This window comes from Scardinius erythrophthalmus (assembly GCF_964197995.2).
Source record: "Scardinius erythrophthalmus genome assembly, chromosome: 6".
Lineage (NCBI taxonomy): Eukaryota > Metazoa > Chordata > Actinopteri > Cypriniformes > Leuciscidae > Scardinius > Scardinius erythrophthalmus.
The window spans coordinates 1,777,784-1,799,197 of NC_138226.1; the positions used below are offsets into that span (position 1 = coordinate 1,777,784).

The following is a 21,414-nucleotide window of genomic DNA, read 5'->3' on the forward strand; positions in this document are numbered from 1 at the left end:
TTTGTGTACAGTTGCAATAAAACACAAAATTGTGCTTTTGTAAAATTATTTCAAGCAATCCACCCCCCGAAAGGCGCTAATTTTAAAATGAAACTAAAATGCTCATGGCTGCACGGGCATTCATAATGGTGCGCGTCCACGGCGAGGAACGAGCAGAACAGAGTGAACGTTTTTCAGTTAATTCCTACTTCCATAGGAATTCATTTGAAACGCTCGCTCAACCAATATAAATGTCAGTGCGGACGAACATATTTTACTTTCGTTTTTAAGTTAGCGATTAAAAAGCCCCCAGCGGTGTCACACGTCAGTTAACCGGTGGTAAAATATTCTCACCGTCACATACCTAGTATATTTTTATATAGATATAATAGGCCTACCTGATTTTGAACACAAGAGGGCAGTATAGCACTATGTTTGACTTTATTTATGTATAGTTTAGACTAAACAACCATTCTGGCAGTTTTTAAACTTAAAATTCATTCTTAAATTGAAAAAAAAATAATAAAATGTTTAGTTGTGATGTTTGTATACTTTTATATAGAAATAAATGGTATATAATTACATTTTTAGAAAATTTGAGGCTTTTAGTTTTTCCTTTTTGGACATTACTTTAATCCCTCGCCATAGCAAAACCGTTTGAGATATTTATTATCCGTTCACAATTTAGCATATTTAATGTATTTTCATCATGTTGAAAAAGTTTGGTGGGAATAAAATAAATAGTTTAAGAGGAGTGGCTAAAAATTCATAGGCTGATTTTGCAAAAAAATCCACATTCAGACCAAAATATCTGACTTCCTTTTGCTCTGAGCTAATGAATGTAAATTAGAAAGTTGTCTGGCTTGATGAGAACAATATAAAAACATTTTTTTTTTTACTGTATTTAAAACTAACCCCCCCACTTTTGTCAAAAGTATGTTGAAAGTGACACACTTCCTGCTGCCAGTTGGTGGCGCTATAACTTTGACTCACAATAGTCACATCCATCTGATCGGCCTCTTACCACAAACACACTGCTGAAGTTTCATCAAGATCAGTTGATGTATGCAGAAGTTATAACACTTCGTGTCTCTCTTTTCTCGCCATAAATTCGTTTCCTCACCACGGCCAAACCGTTCAAGATATCAAAAATCCGTCCGCAATTTAGCATCCTCAATGTCTTTACTTCATGCTGACTGAGTTTGGAGGTGATTGAATGAATTCTCTAGGAGGAGTACATCACATTCCACAGCAAGCATTTTCCAAACAACCCATAATAGCTGACTTCCTGTTGGGCTGGCGTGAAACTTGACAGAGGGAAAGTTGTTCGGCCCGACGAGATCTATATGTGTACCGAGTTTCATATTAATTCATGCAAGCGTATTTGATATATGGACCAAGTTTTCAGACCCTGTTCAAGAGGGCGCTGTTGAGCCCCCCTGCCACGCCCGTTTCTGAAACTTTTCACATGTCTACTGGCTAATAAGTGTTATGTGTCTGTCGAGTTTCATCCAATTTCAAGCATGTTAAGAGTCTCAAACGCATCCGAAAAGAATATTAAAACTTGATGCGTTGCCACGGCAACAGTATCTAAGATATCAATAATCCTTTCACAGGTCTACATCTGCCCTGTGTTTACATTATACACAGAAAGTTTGAAGCAAATCGGGTAAAATTAAGAGGGTGACTTCAAAGCATTTTGAAAGTGACACACTTCCTGCTGCCAGTTGGTGGCGCTATAACTTTGACTCACAATAGTCACATCCATGTGATCGGCCTCTTACAACGAACACACTGCTGAAGTTTCATCAAGATCAGTTAATGTATGCAGAAGTTATAACACACTTCCTGTGTCCCATTATTCGCCATAAATTCGTTTCCTCGCCACGGCCAAACCGTTCGAGATATCAAAAATCCGTTCGCAAGAATTCATCCTCAATGTCTTGACTTTATTCTCACCGAGTTTGGTGGCGATCGGATGAAATCCCTAGGAGGAGTATTTCACATTCCATTGTATGCGTTTTCCAAACAACGTATAACCGACTTCCTGTTGGGCTTTTGTAAAACTTAGAGCACGAAAGTTGTTCGGCCCGATGAGATCTATATGTGTACTGAGTTTCATATTATTACATGCAAGCGTGTTTGATTTATGGACCAAGTTTTCGGACCCCATTCCAGGGGGCGCTGTCATGCCCCCCTGCCACGCCCCAGTACCAGCTTCAGCCCGGCCCTGATGGCCGCAGGTTCTGACGTGTGTGCAAAATTTCAAGAGTTTTTGAGCATGTTAAGGGCCCCAAAAGTGGCAAAAAGGCAAAAAAAAAAATAATGAAGAAAAAAAAAAAAAAAAATCCTTACGGAAACAATAGGGCCTTCGCCCTTTCAGGGCTTGGGCCCTAAAAAATCCTTACGAAAACAATAGGGCCTCCGCCCTTTCAGGGCTTGGGCCCTAATGAGTGACGGGTTTTTAGCGCGATAAGAAATCCGATTTTGAACGTGTTTATCGTGCAATTTATACGCGAAAATTAGTTTTTGCGTGCATATGATACGTACTTTATTGTGTGTAATAGGCTTACACACACACCCAACAACAAGCATTAAGTGTTGTCTATAGCACTACTTCAACAGGATTGGTTTCTTAAATGATAAACCACTAATCCTAACCAAACGTTTAATACATACGCACCCCACACCACTACTAAACCAATCCTAAACCTAACCATGCGTATCATATGCACGTAAAAACTCATTTTCGCGTATAAATTGCACGATAAAGACAATTCGTGCTATAGAGACGCATTTAGTGTGACCGGGTTGGTATATTCAAGTGATCACAATGCCAGGGTTTCCTAAATATAAGTTACACGGTAAAGAGTGGGAGAGTCTCTAACTCTCTAAACGTGAATTACACCTGTGGAGGGAGATGACGAAGGCTCTTAGTTCATATAATTGTAACTCTAAAAAATACAACTCACTGTTTGTTCACAGTTGAAATCAAAACTGAATATGAAACTATATGATCCTGTCCTGCATCAGGACATCTTTTACACTTCTGTCTGAAGTTAAACTGCAACACGAAGGAAAGCGCATTATTGCTGTTAATTCTTTGTTGACAGTTTTGACTGTCGTTGTGTCTGAACAAGCGTGAAATACCTGCTAATTTTGTTGCTTATTCAGTTCACTTTTTGCATTATTCTGACGGTTGACATTGAAAATGTTCCATGTGTTTTTCCGAGGGTATCGGTTCATTTCTTGAGTGCCATTTTGACAGTGTCTGTCTGGGTATTTTAGTCATATCTGCTCACATTTCTTTTATTTTTGCCCTAGTTTTCCTGGAGAATATATCTATTTTTATATTATTTTATCATCATTTTGTTTTAATGAGTTAAAAAATGGCATTATCAACCTTAATTGGCATGGCAATAAAATTATATAACATTATATTTATAGTTAAAGTTTTGGGTGTTTTTTTTGTTGGGCTTTTGGGCTGGAAATCGTTCCCCCGATCTGGGAACGCTGCCGGTGGAGAGAACAAAGTTCTTCAGTCAAGGCTATTTTATTCACTTTAAACATCAGATGAAGTGGTTATTTTCTCATTAATACAGACGATGCTGAGTCATTTATAAATTAGTCATGATAAAAAAGAAATTGATAACAGATGTATTTTTCAATGAGTCTGCTATGTTAGCGATTATAGCGTTAGCTTGTTTAATATCATAGTTTATTGGATACAACTACAACTAGCAAGGCGAACAAACAGCGCTGTTTTCAGTTGTTTTCTTATGTGAACATGCGCCAATGCCCTGACAATTTTCAGACTTAAACATGTTTAAAGTCTACGAGCCTCTGCATGTTGTCTCTGATCAAGTGTCTCCCCAGCAAACACAGAACGTTGGCACAACGTACCCAACCTTCTAACAACGTTTTAACAACATGGCCAAAAGGTTGCTATAACTACGTTGTGTGGTGAAGGTTGATACAGCGTTGACACAATGTTGACATTAAACCACCGTTCAGGGCCATTGCTTAAGGTTGTGCCAATGGTGTCTTGACAACCACTGGACGACATATGTAGTCGTCACTGCCCTGAAGCGTGAAAATCAGCCTTTTAAATTTCACCGGACCATTGGGCCGTCTCTCATTCTTCATCGAGCAAGGATACGTGAGAATTGCGTTTAATTTACTTCAGCTAAATAAGATACGTAATTAATCAAACAAACACAACCTACAACTTCTTTGTCTAATGTGAAATTTTTTTTAACATCATCTGGTCAGGTATGACAAATATTTAACTTTATGCCAAAAGTATGAAGCCAAAATTACTTTAATGATGAGTAATTGATTTCAGCTCTCATTGAACAGGCAGCTACGCGTAGCCTACTTGTTGCACGTTACCCCCAATTTCCACCAGATGCGTAACGGCTGCGGAACGGCTCCGCTGCGTGACAGCTCCGTGTTCCGTCGTCCGTCAATACCCACCAGGTCCGGATTTGTTGCGGAACGGCTGCGTCCATGACTGACAGCTGAAGTCACGAGGACCCACGAGATCTCGCTAATTCACGTATGATCGCGCGATATATAGTTTCTATAAACAGAACGTTATGAGGAATGGCATATTATGACGTTTTCAAGGTGTAGTGTAGGGAAATATGAACCGCCATGATCACGGTGTATTTTATTTAGAAAATTAACCGGATCTTTTATTTTGTTTTGGTTTGTTCTGTTTTTTTGCTCGACTTCCTGTCCTGCGCACTCTGCCCTGTAGTGCTGCGTAGCTCTCCGGCATCCGGCAAAAATAGAAGCTCTGCGTATCTGCTCCGGAGGGCTGCGGATCGCTGGAGTCGGAACGCAGCTGTACCGCATTCAGTGGAAATACACTCATTGACTTTAATGGAAACCTATTGACTCCGCCGCCGTGCCGGAGCCGTAACGCAGCCGGTGGAAATTGGGGGTTAATGTTTCACTTTTTTTTTTTTTTTTTTTTTGGAAACGCACAGAGAAAAAAAAAAAAAAGTTTGTAACTGCTCGCACACCTGTTTATATTTTCCTTTGATTTGTCGTCTCATTCGTTTCTTTGCCAGATTTTCGCATGTTTGCTCTTGCTAGTTAGTCCACTCCCTGTATAATATGTTTGTTTGTTTGTTTTCTTCTCACAAATGTATGACTTTTGGAAGTGCAATTTGATTACCATATGCAGTTTTGATAAAGTTGAATTAGCTAACCTTCTATGTCATTTTTACTCTTCAAAGTGTACACTTGCAGGTGTTGATTATAATGAATTTACTGTTTGGCCCATAAATAATAATAAGGATAAACAATATTTAAAAAGTATATTATTATATAACATATGACTAATTAAAAATTAACCACAAAACATAACTTGCTACATGGGGGATATCTATAGGCCTATCTAGCATAAAAAATTAATTTTCAGAACGTCGTCTCTCAGTTGCTGAATTTCGCGTAGTGTTGGAAACTCAGAATCGAAGACCAGGAGACTTGGTTCTTTCTTCAGCAGGATTCTTTATTGAGAACACGAGCTGTTGGTAGCTGCAGTCACCAAGTCTAACTCAGGGAACGTTCTCTTACAATTTATATACATTTAGGGGCAGGAACTAAAACTTTGTGATGAGACAGGTTTAGGAACCTGTTCTAGACTGAGAGTGTTGCCACTCCTAATCCACTCAGCATATCTATTCAAATGCTGAGACCCGAGTACAGGACTGGCAGGACTCTCTTGCTAAAACACAAGCTCCAAGAGCCATTAAGAGCTTTCAGGAGAAAACAGGAATTGCAACTTTGCTGAGCAGAATCATTATCTTAGCCTTAAAAGCTAAATACAATATTCTTTACCGTGATCAGGGCCGGTTCTAGACATTTGGAGGCCCTAGGCAAAATTCATGTTGGAGGCCCCCCACCCCCAATAAAAAACACTTGAAACAAATATGATTCCTAACCTTTTTATTTATACAACATTTATTTTTAAATGTAGTATATTTTTACTTACACAGTACATAAGTTTGGACAAATTACTATTTTTAATGTTTTTGAAAGAAGTCTCTTATGCTCATCAAGCCTGGATTTATTTGATCAAAAATACAGAAAAATAATATAGTGAAATATTATTACAATTTAAAATAATGGTTTTCTATTTTACTATACTTTAAAATATATTTCTGTGATGCAAAGCTGAATTTAGTGTCACGTGATCCTTCAGAAAACTTTATAATATTCTGATTTATTATCAAATGTTAGAAATGGTGCTTAATATTTATTTTATAACATGTGATACTTTTTTTCAGTATTTTTTGATTATTAAAAAGTTGTTTTAAAAAAGTCTTCACTATCACTTTTATATATTTAACACATCCTCGCTGAATATTCCTGTTTTTTTTCTGTATTTTTGATCAAATAAATGCAGGCTTGTAGAGCATAATAAGAAACTTCTTTCAAAAACATTAAAGATAGTAATGGGTCCAGACTTTTTACTGGTAGCCTACTACATCAAACTTTATCTAAGGTAATCTCTTTTTTTTGTTTAATGAAGATATTATTGTTCTTGTTGTTATTTTGCTGTTTTATTCAGTTTATTCACAGTTCCAGAATACCACTTCAGTAGATGAACATGAGCGTGCTTTTATAATTGTTTTCATAGCTGCGTTATGGGCAGGATTTTTCCCTCCCATTTAATCAATATTGACTGCAGATATTGTCATATTATTAATATCAGTAATATGATATTATGTATTGCATTGCTACCTTAAATATGCTATACACAAATCAAGTGGAAGAGAAAGACACGATCGCTACTGAGCAGGAAAAAAAATCTAAACTGATATTCGTATAGGCTAGGATGTCAGGGTATTTTCTAATCATCAGCATCAGAATATAGAAGATAGACCCATAGATATGAGATCCTTTATTTGAAACATTTAAAAATGTTGCAGTGTGTTGGTTTTTTAACTTTAAATACAAACGTCTTGTCTTTTACTTTTGTAGCTTTTTTACTAGTCAGCTCCCAACGCGATGTTATTCATTGTACGCGCAAATTCAAAGCGTCGCGTCTGGGCACGTTAATGACGCTCGCGCTCTTTTAAACTCGTAGACTAACAAAGCGGTGAATGATTTTTCCAGAAATGACGCTGATCTACAGTAGCCCACACGTTTATATTTAAAATACATTGCAATCACTCCAAAATCGATTACCTGCATTACGAGCTGTGCTTCTTTGCGTGCCTATTTAGGCTTTTGCTTCGCACTCGCAGCACCTGATGGATGCGTTCGTTGACCGCCCCTGACCGCCGCTGACGTCCCCTCGGACTAAACTGGCTGGCGCCTCTATATATACAGTCATGGGCTGGCGTTAATGTGACGTAATGTAACAGTCTATGGTTAAGATAAACATCGTCACTATTTTTAGTTAATAAATACATTTTGAAATAAATTGTAGATAGGACATTTGTACATTTTTTTTTTTTTTTCCTCTGTCTGGGCCCCATCCCGCCAATCGGGCCCTAGGCACGTGCCTAGTTTGCCTTTGCGTTAATCCGGCTCTGACCGTGATGTTATGTATGGAAGCATATTTGAAATAGATTCTTAAAATTTGTTATTCTTCAGTAGCAATCTTACAATTCTACGTTGTTACAATGTTGCGAGCACGGAGACAGCGACGTTGCCACAGCAGAAATGCAACATGCCACAGACGTTGCCACAATGTAAATGTGTTTGCTGGGTCTTGGTTTGGAGCAAGTATAATAATATCATCAGAGATATTCCCTCAGTACGAGCGCTGATGCAACTTCATGTTGATTTTGCTCACTATTAAAATAAGGAGCTCGTCTGGAGCTGGAATTGGATTCTGGTCTCAAATTATTGCTTTATTTGCCTGCCTTGAATCCAAGCATTTGCTCACAATGTTATCTCATAACTGATTATCTTAGTCAGCTCTGAGGTCACAGTCTTTATCAGCTCGTCTGAGACATGTGAGGAACTGTTGCACCGTTTCAGTGTTTTTGTTTGAGCGTCTCACTAATGCAGTGTTTACTCTGAATAAAGTGAGCATTTAGAGTGTCACAGCAGTGGTGTAATCCATAGTGGATGAATATTAATCATAGGAAAATATCAAAAGAATATCTTTAACACTTTTAACACGTCATGGGTCAGTGTTTACTATGCTTGAAAATGACAAGAAGTTGGGGCGCACTGGAGCTCAAAGTGATAAAGGTCAGAGTGTGAATTATCAGGAATAAAGAGCTAGATGTTCATGCATTAACACTTATAGATGTGAAGTTATTTTAGATGTTGGTGGAGTTTCACTTCATTTCACTACGGAGCAGCTTCACATCAGCTCATCTGTCAGTTTATTACTGAAGCAGTTTTGAAGAGTTTGTCTTTTCATATTTGTGGACTGAAAGCGCTGAAGATGTTTCGGATTGTTTTCTTCTGTTTGTGTTTCTTTTAAATATGTTTTTATGGCTTCAGTTCTGGTTCCATGTAATAAATGACTGGTTAAATTAGTCAGAGAGGATTAACATTCACTGTTACAGGACAGTACTAACATTTACTAACATCTACTAAAGATATATGGATATACCAGTTTGCACACGCTGTGCTTCTTTTCTGTGTCTTTATTCAATTTCGTAAATGTTAGTTAATCCACAATAACGTTTAAGAAATCTACTAAAGACAGAAAAGAACCACAGCATGAGTTTATACAGCAACGGTATAATTCAACCTATAACTTGTTACAACATTAAAGTAAAAGTGTGTTTTTATTTAGTTTTTGTTCCATATATAAATCTATTTCTGCTCTATTTCACTTGTCATCTTTTGTCTTTGTATTGCTGCAGAATATTATTAACATCACATTTAAATGATTTAAAGTATTTCAGTGAAGCTTCAAACCAACATCAAGTGATTTTAAAGCTTTAATCTGTGAAAAACTCTGTTCTTCAGGTGTGTTTGGTGATGAATGGAAGTATATGATGAAGGGAGAATCATTCACTCTAAACTCTGATCTTACTGAAATAAAGGATTATGATGTGATTCAGTGGAAGTATGAAGGCACTTTAATAGCTGAAATCAATGTAACAGCCGACAGAATCACTGTATATGATGATGTTCTTGATGGGAGATTCAGAGACAGACTGAAGCTGAACAATCAAACTGGATCTCTGACCATCATAAACATCACTGAAGAGACTGGATATTATTCTCTACAGATCAACGGTGTGAGAAAGAGAAAGATCAATATTGGTTCCTATGGTGAGGTTAAACACATTTGTTTCACCTTTATTTAATGACAAAATTTAAATTAATTCATACACCATTTTGTTTGTTTTTGTTTGTTTTATGATATTGATTATTTCAAACTGACATTTTAAAGCATAGTAAAACATTATTAAATGATTTCACAGTATTAATCTGACAAACCCTGTTTGTGTGTGTTTTTGGTATCAGGATCAGTGACGTCAGTGTCAGTGAAGGAGGGAGAATCAGTCACTCTAAACTCTGATCTCACTGAAATAAAGGATCATGAATGGATTCGGTGGATGTTTGGAACTGAAGATGATAAGACTTGGTGGTTGTCTAAAACTTTAATAGCTGAAATCAATAAACAGGACGACAGAATCGCTGTATTTGATGATGTTCTTGATGGGAGATTCAGAGACAGACTGAAGCTGAACAATCAAACTGGATCTCTGACCATCACAAACATCACAACTGAACATGCTGGAGATTATAAACGACTGATCAAAAGTATGAGAGGGTTTGGGCTTTCACACAGTTTCTCATTAAAAGCTTTCAGAGTTTCTGTCTCTGGTGAGTAGAGATCATTTCTCATGTCCTTCAAATATTCTTGTTTTTTACTAATTATTTACATATTTATTAATTGTTGAATCATTTTATAGTTTGAGATGATAGATCATATACACACTGACTGAACCGTAAGAAGATTGTTGATTAGAGATGTTCTTATTTATCATTTTTCTCTCATGTTTTCCAGCTCGTCTGCCTGTTCCTGTCATCAGCAGAGACTGTTCTTCATCTTCATCATCATCATCATCATCATGTTCATTGGTGTGTTCAGCTGTGAATGTGGGTCATGTGACTCTCTCCTGGTACAAAGGAAACAGTTTATTGTCCAGCATCAGTGTGTCTGATCTCAGCATGAGTCTCTCTCTCCCTCTGGAAGTGGAATATCAGGATAAAAACTCCTACATCTGTGTGCTGAACAATCCCATCAGCAACCAGACTCAACATCTCAACATCACTCAACTCTGTCACACATGTTCAGGTACGGCTGATATTAGCTGATGTCAGCGCTGATATTAGCGTTTATGAACTGATCTGATCTCAGTTTGATGCTTTTATTCCTCAGACTCTGTCCACTGTTATGGTCCTACTGAAGCTGTGATCCGATTGGTCCTCTCTGCTCTGGTGGGCGTGGCTACTGTCATTCTTCTAGTTTATGACATCAGATCCAGAAGAGCTGAACGAGATCAAGCACATATTCACACATCAGAAACCTAATGGTGTCATTTCTCACATTACTATTTTTTTTTGTCATTTATTAATCTTTGTTTATTTGTAATGGCTTTATATGCTGGCATTTACTGTATGTTTATTTCCAGGAGGCTTATTTCCACCCTAGAACATAATTTGAGAACAAACAGCAACATATTTTCTCATTAGTGCTCAATGTGTTTGTTGTAAATGCTGATTATTATTATTTTTAACAATCTACTCATTCATATTTGATTGGGGACTTTAAAAATTACTTCAATCACACTTAAAGTCTCACATGTCTTGTATTGTTATTATTGTTCAGATCAGACGTCTCTAATACTGAAGCTCTTTTACAGACTAAACACATTTCTCTCAAAGACACAAATCTCACTTTACTACTGCTGTTCATCTGTCATCTGGATTTGTTTGCCTTTGTCAATAAAGTTTTTTTCAGTCTAAGGTTCAAGAGTCTCTCCTTGTTTTATTAGATTCATTATGTTGAGCGCAGGAATACTAACCCTATGTATTTGAACAATTCTAGCACTTTACATTTTTTTAAACGTTTCTAAATGTTTACATTATTATTAAGGTAAATCCTCCATTAACACTAAAAGAATATTTTTATTTTTTTAGTTTATATTTTTGTAGCTCTGTGAGATTTTCTGAAACAAACCACAAATACATTATGCATTAATGTACCGAATAATAAACATTAAAGGATCAAATCTTGTTCATTATCATCAGGTGTCTACAATAATCAAACAATCATCACTCAATTAATTAACTAATTATCTCAATTCCCATATCACTGAGTGGTGTTCATTTAACACCGGGGATTTGCTGTGAGGTTTCCAAAACAATGCCTTTGAATATACTTTAATCACGGCCGGGAGGATTTCGAGCAATTTCAGAGAGAATCCCACGACAAAAAGAGAACAACAGATTATATACTGTAGAATAAGTGTATGACAGTAGCCGCGTTTCCATTCCCCTTCAAATTGCGCCCTAACCCTGGAATTGCAATTGCGAATGGGAAATACGCCCAATGGAAACACGCCAATTTCACAAAAACTCCAATATATCAAAAAAATATAATAATTACGCTCTCATGAGGTGGTTTTTCAGGCAGTTTGAAAAAGGCATATTCCGCAAAACTGCAATGGAAACAGTTTTTGTGTATTTACAACAGGTCAGCTGACGTAGATGCTGCGGTATGTTTGGACAGAAAACGAGACAGTTATTTATTAAACTCATAAAAGACTAAAGAATTAGGAAAATACTCGATTCTAAACCACTAATAAAAGCCAGAATCAAGACCTGAAAGCAGATATGAGGGAGAAACACCAGAAACTCCTCATATGTGCCGCTCCCAGTATAAGAGTCTTTCCTTGCCATTAATGCTTGAATAACACGCATACGTCTCCTTCCATTAAAAATAATGGCTAGTGCGGCGGCTGGGATATATGTTGCCATAATTGTTGGAATGACTCATGGCGAGAGAAAAAAAAAATGTTTCAGTCGCATAACATCGGTTATTGGAAATATCATCATTTTAGAAAATATCGCAAAAGTTTTGAGCAAATCTGTAATGGAAATGCGGCAAATGACATGATGCATTACATTACAGTTTACATTTACAGTTCTTCAAACTGTAAAGTCTATCAATGGTGCACATTAAGATTTTCCAACCCAGTTATCTTTTCAATTCAATTTATTGACACATTGATTGTCACAATAGGCTTAGATGGAAGCAAGTTGATAGCAAGTTAAAGTGCACCTAAGTATATCAGTGCAGACGTGCAAAAATTTGACTCAAACTTAAATACTAATTCAATACAGTGACAAAGGCCAGCTCCTGGCAACAGCTTGCAACAACTGTTTTCCAAACCAGCCACAAACCGTCATTACAACCTCAAAGAAAGAAAATCGCGGCCACCTATCTGGTGTTGTCTATTCAGCGTGAACGCCGCCATTACTACTGAACTAACGCTACTCCATTCATAAAGGGGACATGGGACCGTAAACTACTGTACTCACCCTACCAAACAGGAATACCATAAATACTATCTAGTGGTTACAGCCATCACACTATCACAATATGTGCAATTCCTCTTCTCTGTTATACTTCCCTCTTTCTTAATCCTTCAGCTCAGTCATGAGTTTCAATATATCCACAAACCTAGACTGCTGTCTAGTTGTTTCCTCTTGTTATTACAACACTAACTTTGGCCCAAGTGTTGGCAACATTTAGTTTTCAAAAGCATGTAAATGTTAAACCGGCAAGGTAAAGTAATGTTAGCTGTGATTATTTATTCCTTCACATGCTTTACCTTAGATCAGTTTTGGTTCCTTCTTCCTCGTCTGCTTGAATATCTTCATTCATCTTCATTTATCTCTATTCTCTCATGTTTTCCTGCTCGTCTGCCTGTCATCAGGAAAATACAGAAAAGTGAAGTTGGACAAGAAATGATAGATGATGTAACATTAAAGATATGCATATTGAATAATATTTAGAAAATAGACTAAAGCCAGTTGAACAGAAGAGCAAATGAGAAAGAAACCACCATAGCATGCAAAAACCACTAGAAGGAGCGGCGTGAGTAAACAGCGAAAAGTCACTGGTGACACTCATCAACCACAGGGACCAAGACAAAGCTCCACTGAGGTGTCAGCGACTTCTGATCCGCCTAATGAAGTTCAACCCTGAATACATCCCAGATAAGAACCTGATAGTACCTGGCGTGCTGTCGAGGCACCCGGAGTCAAAAGTGGACAACACAAAACTGAGCGAGGACATCCAGGCATACGTGGACGCCATTGAAGAGCTGGAAAGGCCTAAAACAGTGCTGGAGCGCATAAAAGCAGAGACAGAGAAGGATGAAACTCTGCAGAAGGTCAGACAATACATTAAGTCTGGCTGGCCGCAATTTAGACTATTTTATGGAGAGAAGTAGTCTTAGTGAGCATAATGGACTGGTAAAGAAGGGAAACCAAATAGTGATCCCACAAACAATGAGAACTGAGATGCTGGAGAGGATCCACCACGGGCATCAAGGCCTAAACACATCCAGGGAGAGATATGATGCCATCTGGTGGCCAAAGATCAGCCATGCGGTAAAGGAGAAAGTTTCCTCATGCCCACACTGTAATGAGCACAAACCAAGCCAAAGCTGGGAACCACTCATCACAATGCCTTTGCCGGATCTCACTTGGCAAAAACTAGCTGCAGATCTTTGTGAGTTTAAAGGAAAGCACTTCTTGGTTGTTACTGACTATTATTCAAGAAGGCTTGAAGTATTGAGTCTCACCCAGACCACAAGTGAAGCAGTTATAAGTAAGCTGTTGAGCATATTTACACGGCTTGGGATACCTGAAGAGCTGATTAGGGATAACGGCCCGCAGTTTACCTCACGGCAGTTCCAGGTCTCCACATCCAAGTATGACATCCAGCATACTATATCGAGCCCATACTATCCCCAAGCTAATGGGATGGTCGGAGCGAGCGGTAAGGACCGCTAAAAGCATCCTTAGGCAAAAAGACCCCCAGCTAGCTCTCCTGATCTACAGGGACACAGCCACGGAGCCGACAAAAGAAAGCCCAGCCAGACTCCTCATGGGAAGGAGACTGCGAACCACAGTCCCCAAGCTCCACCATCAGTTGAGACCAGCATGGCCCAATCTGTCTACAGCCAGATGCCAAAGCTAAGCAGGCCTATGAATACACCTACAACAGGAGATACACAGCAAAGCCGCTTCCTGCCTTAGGTGTCGGCGACAGAGTGTGACTGAAAACAGACTCAGAGAAGACATGGAGAGGGACCGGGGTGATCCAGGCTTCGTGTTCCACTCCACGTTCATTTGTGGTGAAAACGCCACAAGGAGACACCATCAGATGAAACCGGAGGCATCTGCAGATCATCAACCAAGAAAGGAACGACACTCCGACACAGTCACCAGAAGTCTCCACCCCACCGGGTAGCATGACATCCGCCACCCGTCCAACCCAAACTGACTCTGAGACTGGAAGCATAACATCGTCACCCAGAGTTTTGAGGACACGCTCTTGGATGTACTGTGAAACCTGCTGTTAAGCTGACTTACTGGTCAGAAGAAATGTTAACTAGTAATGTTTACAAATGATTACAGACCAGTTATGTTAAAGGAAAAAGAGAAAGGTCTGAGCAGAATGTTTGTTTAAATTTGCTTGTTCATTTGTATTACTGTTAATGTCTACTTAAACAGTAAGTTTGAAAAGAATAATATTGATAAATAGAATAAGAGAAATTATGCTTATTTGATACATTAGTTTCTTAAAAGGAAGAATACGGGAAATATTGTGTTTTCATTCAAAAGGTAATTTCAGAGTATGTTTCTCAGAAACAGTTGTTTTGTTTAATACTGTATGAAACAAAACATCTAAAAGAGGGAGATGTCACGTAACCAGTTACGATCTGTGATTGAGCATACGTCAGTACCTACGAATGCGTACGATAACACAGGAAGTAAAACACTGAGCAGATTCACGTGTGTGAGGTTACATCATGTTGGAATTAAGTCGAGTTAAAGACAATCTACTGTCTCCTCATAAATATATGAGGAGAATAAATTGGACAATAAATTGAGTTTTCACCACCACACCACAGACATTCACAGGCGCTGCCAACAGAGACTATCTGTCATACGTAATCTCAGAAGTCTCTCAGTCAAACCACATCTTCTTCTCCTTTTGTACCGTAGCATCATTGAACCCGTCCTTCTGTACTGTGCCACCTGTTATTTCACTATGCTTTCTCTCACTAATAGGAACAAGCTTCTTAGAATCACTAAGACTTCTTCAAAAATAATTGGTCTTCCCACACCCAACTTGCCGGCTCTCATTGACACTGCTACCATTCGTAGAGCAAATACCATCATACAAAATCCCAGCCACCCTCTTAACTCATGTTTCACCCTTCTTCCCTCAGGCCGCAGATATAGACAGTTGCCTCATAAAAAATCACGTCTAGGGAAAAGCTTTGTAATTTCAGCAATAAGAGCGCTGAATTCACAGAAAGCCTAATTTACTCATGTGGACAAAATTCTGTGTTGTACGGGTATGTTATGAGTGTTGAATGTTATCTTTGGTACAGACTGTGGAAACAAATTTCCTCAATCGAGGACAATAAAGAATGAATATGAATATGAATATGAATATATATTATACGAAGATAGCAACACTTCACAATTTTGTTATTTGTGATTAAGTTAATTTTTAAATGCTGAGCCTAAATGTGTAGTAGTGTTAACAGTAATTTTAAAAATAGTCTATTATTAATAAGAAATAATTAATATATTCAATCTGCTAAAGCACATTTTCTGTCTAAAATTCACTGTCTTAAATATGTGTATCCAATTCATTGTCTAGAATATTTATTATGGTAAACATGGTTAAATTCCCTTCTAGTGAAAATATTAATTTGCTAATGCTTATCAAATTAAACCTGTATAAACTGTTATGTACAGTGTGAGATTTTGGTGGTTTAATTCATGTTTACTTAAGGGTTTTGTTGTAAATATACTTACACTGGTTTGTTGTGTAGTTTTAAAGGTTTTTCACCTACTGAAATCCTGCAATAAATTGAGAAAAGGCAACTTAAGTCTCATTCTTGTGAGTGGAACCCAGTGTTCAATTCAGAAGTAAGAAACCCCTTTCAAGTGTGGGACTCGTGCAGCTTAAAACACTTGACAGACATTATCCATTACATTAATTTTCTCTATTATGATTGGTTCTTCATATGTGCAATTACTCTGTTTTACTTCCCTATTTCTTAATCCTTCAGCTTGTTACTCAAGTCATAAAGTTTCCTAACCATAACCCTGCAGGGTTGCATTATGGTTCTGGTCACATAATTCAACACTCTCATTTGAGTAAACCTCTTCCTCTTTTTTTTATTTATTTATTTTTTATTATTATTTAGTTGTTGATCCATATAAAACACCTTTTCTCCTTTTATCCAATATATTTAGTGTTTGTAGTCATGGCTTGATTTGAAGAAAAAAAGACAAAAAGCATCCCCTCTATAAACCCAGTTTACAATTTTTGGTTCCATGAATGTTAAGACACACATATCTCACATTACTGCTGTCCATTTGCCATATATATTTATCTTTATCAATAAATGTTCAAGAGTCTCTCCATGTTTTATTACATTTATTGTATATTTAGTGTATATTTTACCAAATGTTTAGCCGTGCGCCACATATAAAGCTGGAAAAGGATTTTGAAGATTCGGTTTGGTGTCGATCATGCCTAAATGTCCTTCGTGAGTTAAATTTAAAGGTTCTACAGTCAGAGTGACAGTAGAAACACAATGTGTGTCCCACTCAAGACTGATTGTCTCGTCACAATTAACTCATTGGCAATGTGAGCGTATGATTTACATTCATTAAACAACCAGTCTGTGTCTGACTTCCCTTAATTCACTCTCTGTGCTGATGCTCCCATACAGTAACATTACACATGAGAACAATTCATCCACTCTGTTCTCGAATCAATAACGCTTGCATGTGCAATAACTTTGGTTGATGCTTTCTTGTCAAAGTACGCAAACTGTTGCTTAAAGACACTTTTCACACGTTTATTTCTGTTGAAAATGATGTCATTGGTCTAGAGGAAGTTGAGGCCCACTGGAGCTCAAAGTGACCAAATTCGGAGCGTGAATTATCAGGAATAAAGAGCTAGATGGTCACATATATCAACACCTATAGATGTGCAGTTACATGAGATGTTGGTGGAGTTTCACTTCATTTCACTACAGAGCAGCTTCAAATCAGATCATCTGTCATTTTATTACTGAAGCAGTTTTGAAGAGTTTGTCTTTTCATATTTGTGGACTGAAAGCGCTGAAGATGTTTCACACTGTTTTCTTCTGTTTGTGTTTCTGGCGTCTGGATGGTGAGTTTTAAATATGTGTTTATGGCTTCAGTTCTTTCTCTTCTGGTACCATGTAATAAATTACTGGTTAAATTAGACAGAGAGGATTAACATTCACTGTTACAGGACAGTACTAACATTTACTAACATCTACTAAAGATATATTGATATACCAGTTTGCACACACTGTGGTTCTCTTCTGTGTCTTTATTTGATTTTGTGAATGTTAGATAATCTAAAATAAGAAATCTACTGAAGACAGAAAAGAACCACAGCATGAGTTTATACAGCAACAGTAAATTCAATCTATAACTTGTTACAACATTAAAGTAAAAGTGTCTTTTTATTTAGTTATTGTACCATATGTAAATCTATTTCTTTTAATTCATCATCTTTTGTCTTTGTATTGCTGCAGAATATTATTAATATCACATTTAAATGTTTAAAAGTATTTCAGTGAAGCTTCATCAAACCAACATCAAGTGATTTTAAAGCTTTAATCTGTGAAAAAGTCTGTTCTTCAGGTGTGTTTGGTGATGGAGATGAATTTAAGCGTATGATGGAGGGAGATTCATTCACTCTAAACTCTGATCTTACTGAAATAAAGGATGATGATGTGATTCAGTGGAGGTTTGGATATTATGAAAACGCTTTAATAGCTGAAATCAATAAACGGGCCGACAGAATCGCTGTATATGATGATGTTCTTGATGGGAGATTCAGAGACAGACTGAAGCTGAACAATCAAACTGGATCTCTGACCATCATAAACATCACTGAAGAGACTGGAGATTATTCTCTACAGATCAACGGTGTGAGAAAGAGAAAGATCAATATTGGTTCCTATGGTGAGGTTAAACACATTTGTTTCACCTTTATTTAATGACAAAATTTGTATTAATCCATACACCATTTTGTTTCTTTATGTTGTTTTATGACATTTTAAATTATTTAGTAAAACATTATTAAGTGATTTCACAGTATTAATCTGACAAACCCTGGTTGTGTGTGTTCTGTGTGTGTTTTTGGCATCAGTATCAGTCACAGTGTCCGTGAAGGAGGGAGAATCAGTCACTCTAAACTCTGGTGTTACTGAAATAAAAAATAATAGTTTTATTCAGTGGATGTTTGGAAATGAAACAATTGTAATATCTGAAATCAATAAACGGACCGACAGAATCGCTGTAAATGATGATGTTCTTGATGGGAGATTCAGAGACAGACTGAAGCTGAACAATCAAACTGGATCTCTGACCATCACAAACATCACAACTGAACATGCTGGAGATTATCAACGACTCATAAATAAACATAGTGAAAATTCCTATACTTCGGCCAGTTATAAGTTCTTTCTCGCTGTCTTTGGTGAGTTAAATACTTGTTTTACCATTTTATGTTTTATTACCCAGATACAATTTTAATCCAAACACCATTTTGCTTTTTTTCTGTTTTTGTTTTATATTATTGTTAATTTGACATATCAATATTTAAACTCTGTTTCTGTTTGTTGATACAGTTGAAATATCAGTGACGGAGGGAGAATCACTCACTGTAAACTCTGATCTCACTGAAATGAAAGGTTATGAATGGATTCGGTGGATGTTTGGAGATGAAAATATTTTAATAGCTGAAATTAATGTAAAGGCCGACAGAATCACTTTATATGATGATTATCTTGGGAGATTCAGAGACAGACCTAAGCTGGACAATCAAACTGGATCTCTGACCATCACAAACATCACAACTGAACATGCTGGAGATTATAAACTACAGATCAAAAGTACGAGAGAGATTTGGTTTTCAGAAAGTTTCTCATTAAAAGCTTTCAGAGTTTCTGTCTCTGGTGAGTAGAGATCATTTCTCATGTCCTTCAAATATTCTTGTTTTTTACTAATTATTTACATATTTATTAATTGTTGAATCATTTTATAGTTTGAGATGATAGATCATATACACACTGACTGAACCGTAAGAAGATTGTTGATTAGATTTGTTCTTCTAATTGATCTTTTCTCTCTCATGTTTTCCAGCTCGTCTGCCTGTTCCTGTCATCAGCAGAGACTGTTCTTCATCTTCATCATCATCATCATGTTCATTGGTGTGTTCTGCTGTGAATGTGGGTCATGTGACTCTCTCCTGGTACAAAGGAAACAGTTTATTGTCCAGCATCAGTGTGTCTGATCTCAGCATGAGTCTCTCTCTCCCTCTGGAAGTGGAATATCAGGATAAAAACTCCTACATCTGTGTGCTGAACAATCCCATCAGCAACCAGACTCAACATCTCAACATCACTCAAGTCTGTCACACATGTTCAGGTACGGCTGATATTAGTTGATGTCAGCGCTGATATTAGCGTTTATTAACTGATCTGATCTCAGTTTGATGCTTTTATTCCTCAGACTCTGTCCACTGTTGTGGTCCTACTGAAGCTGTGATCCGATTGGTCCTCTCTGCTCTGGTGGGCGTGGCTACTGTCATTCTTCTGGTTTATGACATCAGATCCAGAAGAGCTGAAGGAGATCAAGCACATATTCACACATCAGAAACCTAATGGTGTCATTTCTCACATTACTATTTTTTGTCATTTATTAATCTTCCTTTATTTGTAATGGTTTTATATGCTGGCATTTACTGTATGTTTATTTACAGGAGGCTTATTTCCACCCTAGAACATAATTTGAGAACAAACAGCAACATATTTTCTCCTTAACTCATTAGTGCTCAAAATGTTTGTTGTAAATGCTGATTATTATTATTTTTAACAATCTACTCATTCCTATTTGATTGGGGACTTTAAACATTACTCCAATCACACTTAAAGTCTCACATGTCTTGTATTGTTATTGTTCAGATCAGACGTCTCTAATACTGAAGCTCTTTTACAGACTAAACACATTTCTCTCAAAGACACAGATCTCACTTTACTACTGCTGTTCATCTGTCATCTGGATTTGTTTGCCTTTGTCAATAAAGTTTTTTTCAGTCTGAGGTTCAAGAGTTTCTCCGTGTTTTATTAGATTTATTATGCCGAGCGCAGGAATACTAACCCTATGTATTTTAACAATTCTAGCACTTTACATTTCCAAACTAAATGTTTACATTATTGTTAAGGTAATTCTTCCATTAACTCTAAAATAATATTTTAATTTTTTTAGTTTATATTTTTGCACTTCTGCGAGATTTTCTGAAACAAACCACAAATACATTATGTATTAATGTATCGAATAATAAACATTAAAGGATCAAATCTGGTTCATTATCATCAGGTGTCTACAATAATCAAACAATCATCACTCAATTAATTAACTAACTAACTCAATTCCCATATCACTGAGTGGTGTTCATTTAACACCGGGGATTTGCTGTGAGGTTTCCAAACAATGCCTTTGAATATACTTTAGTCATGGCCGGGAGGATTTCGACCAATTTCAGAGAGAATCCCACGACAAAAAGAGAACAACAGATTATATACTGTAGAATAAGTGTATGACAGTAGCTGCGTTTCCATTCCCCTTCAAATTGCACAAATTGGAATTCTTTATTAAACTCATAAAAGACTAAAGAATTAGGGGAATACTGGATTCTAAACCACTAATAAATGTGTAAATAAACCCCTTTGTGGTTACAGCCATTACACTATCACAATATGTGCAATTCCACTCCTCTGTTATGGTTCCCTCTTTCTTGATCCTTCAGCTTGTTACACAAGTCATGAGTTTCAATATATCCACAAACCTATAGACCGCTGTCTAGTTGTTTCCTCTTGTTATTACAACACTAACTTTGGCCCAAGAGTTGGCTACATTTAGTTTTCAAAAGCATATAAATGTTAATCCGGCAAGGTAAAGCAATGTTAGCTGTGATTATTTATTCCTTCACATGCTTTACCTTAGATCAGTTTTGGTTCCTTCTTCCTCGTCTGCATGAATATCTTCATTCATCTTCATTTATCTCTATTCTCTCATGTTTTCCAGCTCGTCTGCCTGTCATCAGGAAAATACAGAAAAGTGAAGAGA

General features: G+C 37.1%; 1 protein-coding gene across 1 annotated transcript; it reads left to right on the forward strand.

Moving 5' to 3' along the window:
* The first annotated feature begins 8,171 nt into the window (after window positions 1-8,171).
* Window positions 8,172-10,948, forward strand: LOC308692660 (uncharacterized protein). The gene is made up of 4 exons (XM_081368881.1): window positions 8,172-9,240; window positions 9,436-9,798; window positions 9,983-10,273; window positions 10,358-10,948. Exons 1-4 carry the CDS (start codon window positions 8,958-8,960, stop codon window positions 10,507-10,509), a joined length of 1,089 nt encoding a protein of 362 aa, XP_081225007.1. The 5' UTR covers window positions 8,172-8,957; the 3' UTR covers window positions 10,510-10,948.
* The last annotated feature ends 10,466 nt before the right edge of the window (window positions 10,949-21,414 follow it).

Coding starts and splice junctions, on each gene's coding strand:
- LOC308692660 (XM_081368881.1), top strand. CDS start 8,958: ATGATGAAGGGAGAATCATTCACTCTAAACTCTGATCTTACTGAAATA. Junction 9,241..9,435: donor GATCAATATTGGTTCCTATG/GTGAGGTTAAAC, acceptor TTTTGGTATCAG/GATCAGTGACGTCAGTGTCA. Junction 9,799..9,982: donor TTTCAGAGTTTCTGTCTCTG/GTGAGTAGAGAT, acceptor CATGTTTTCCAG/CTCGTCTGCCTGTTCCTGTC.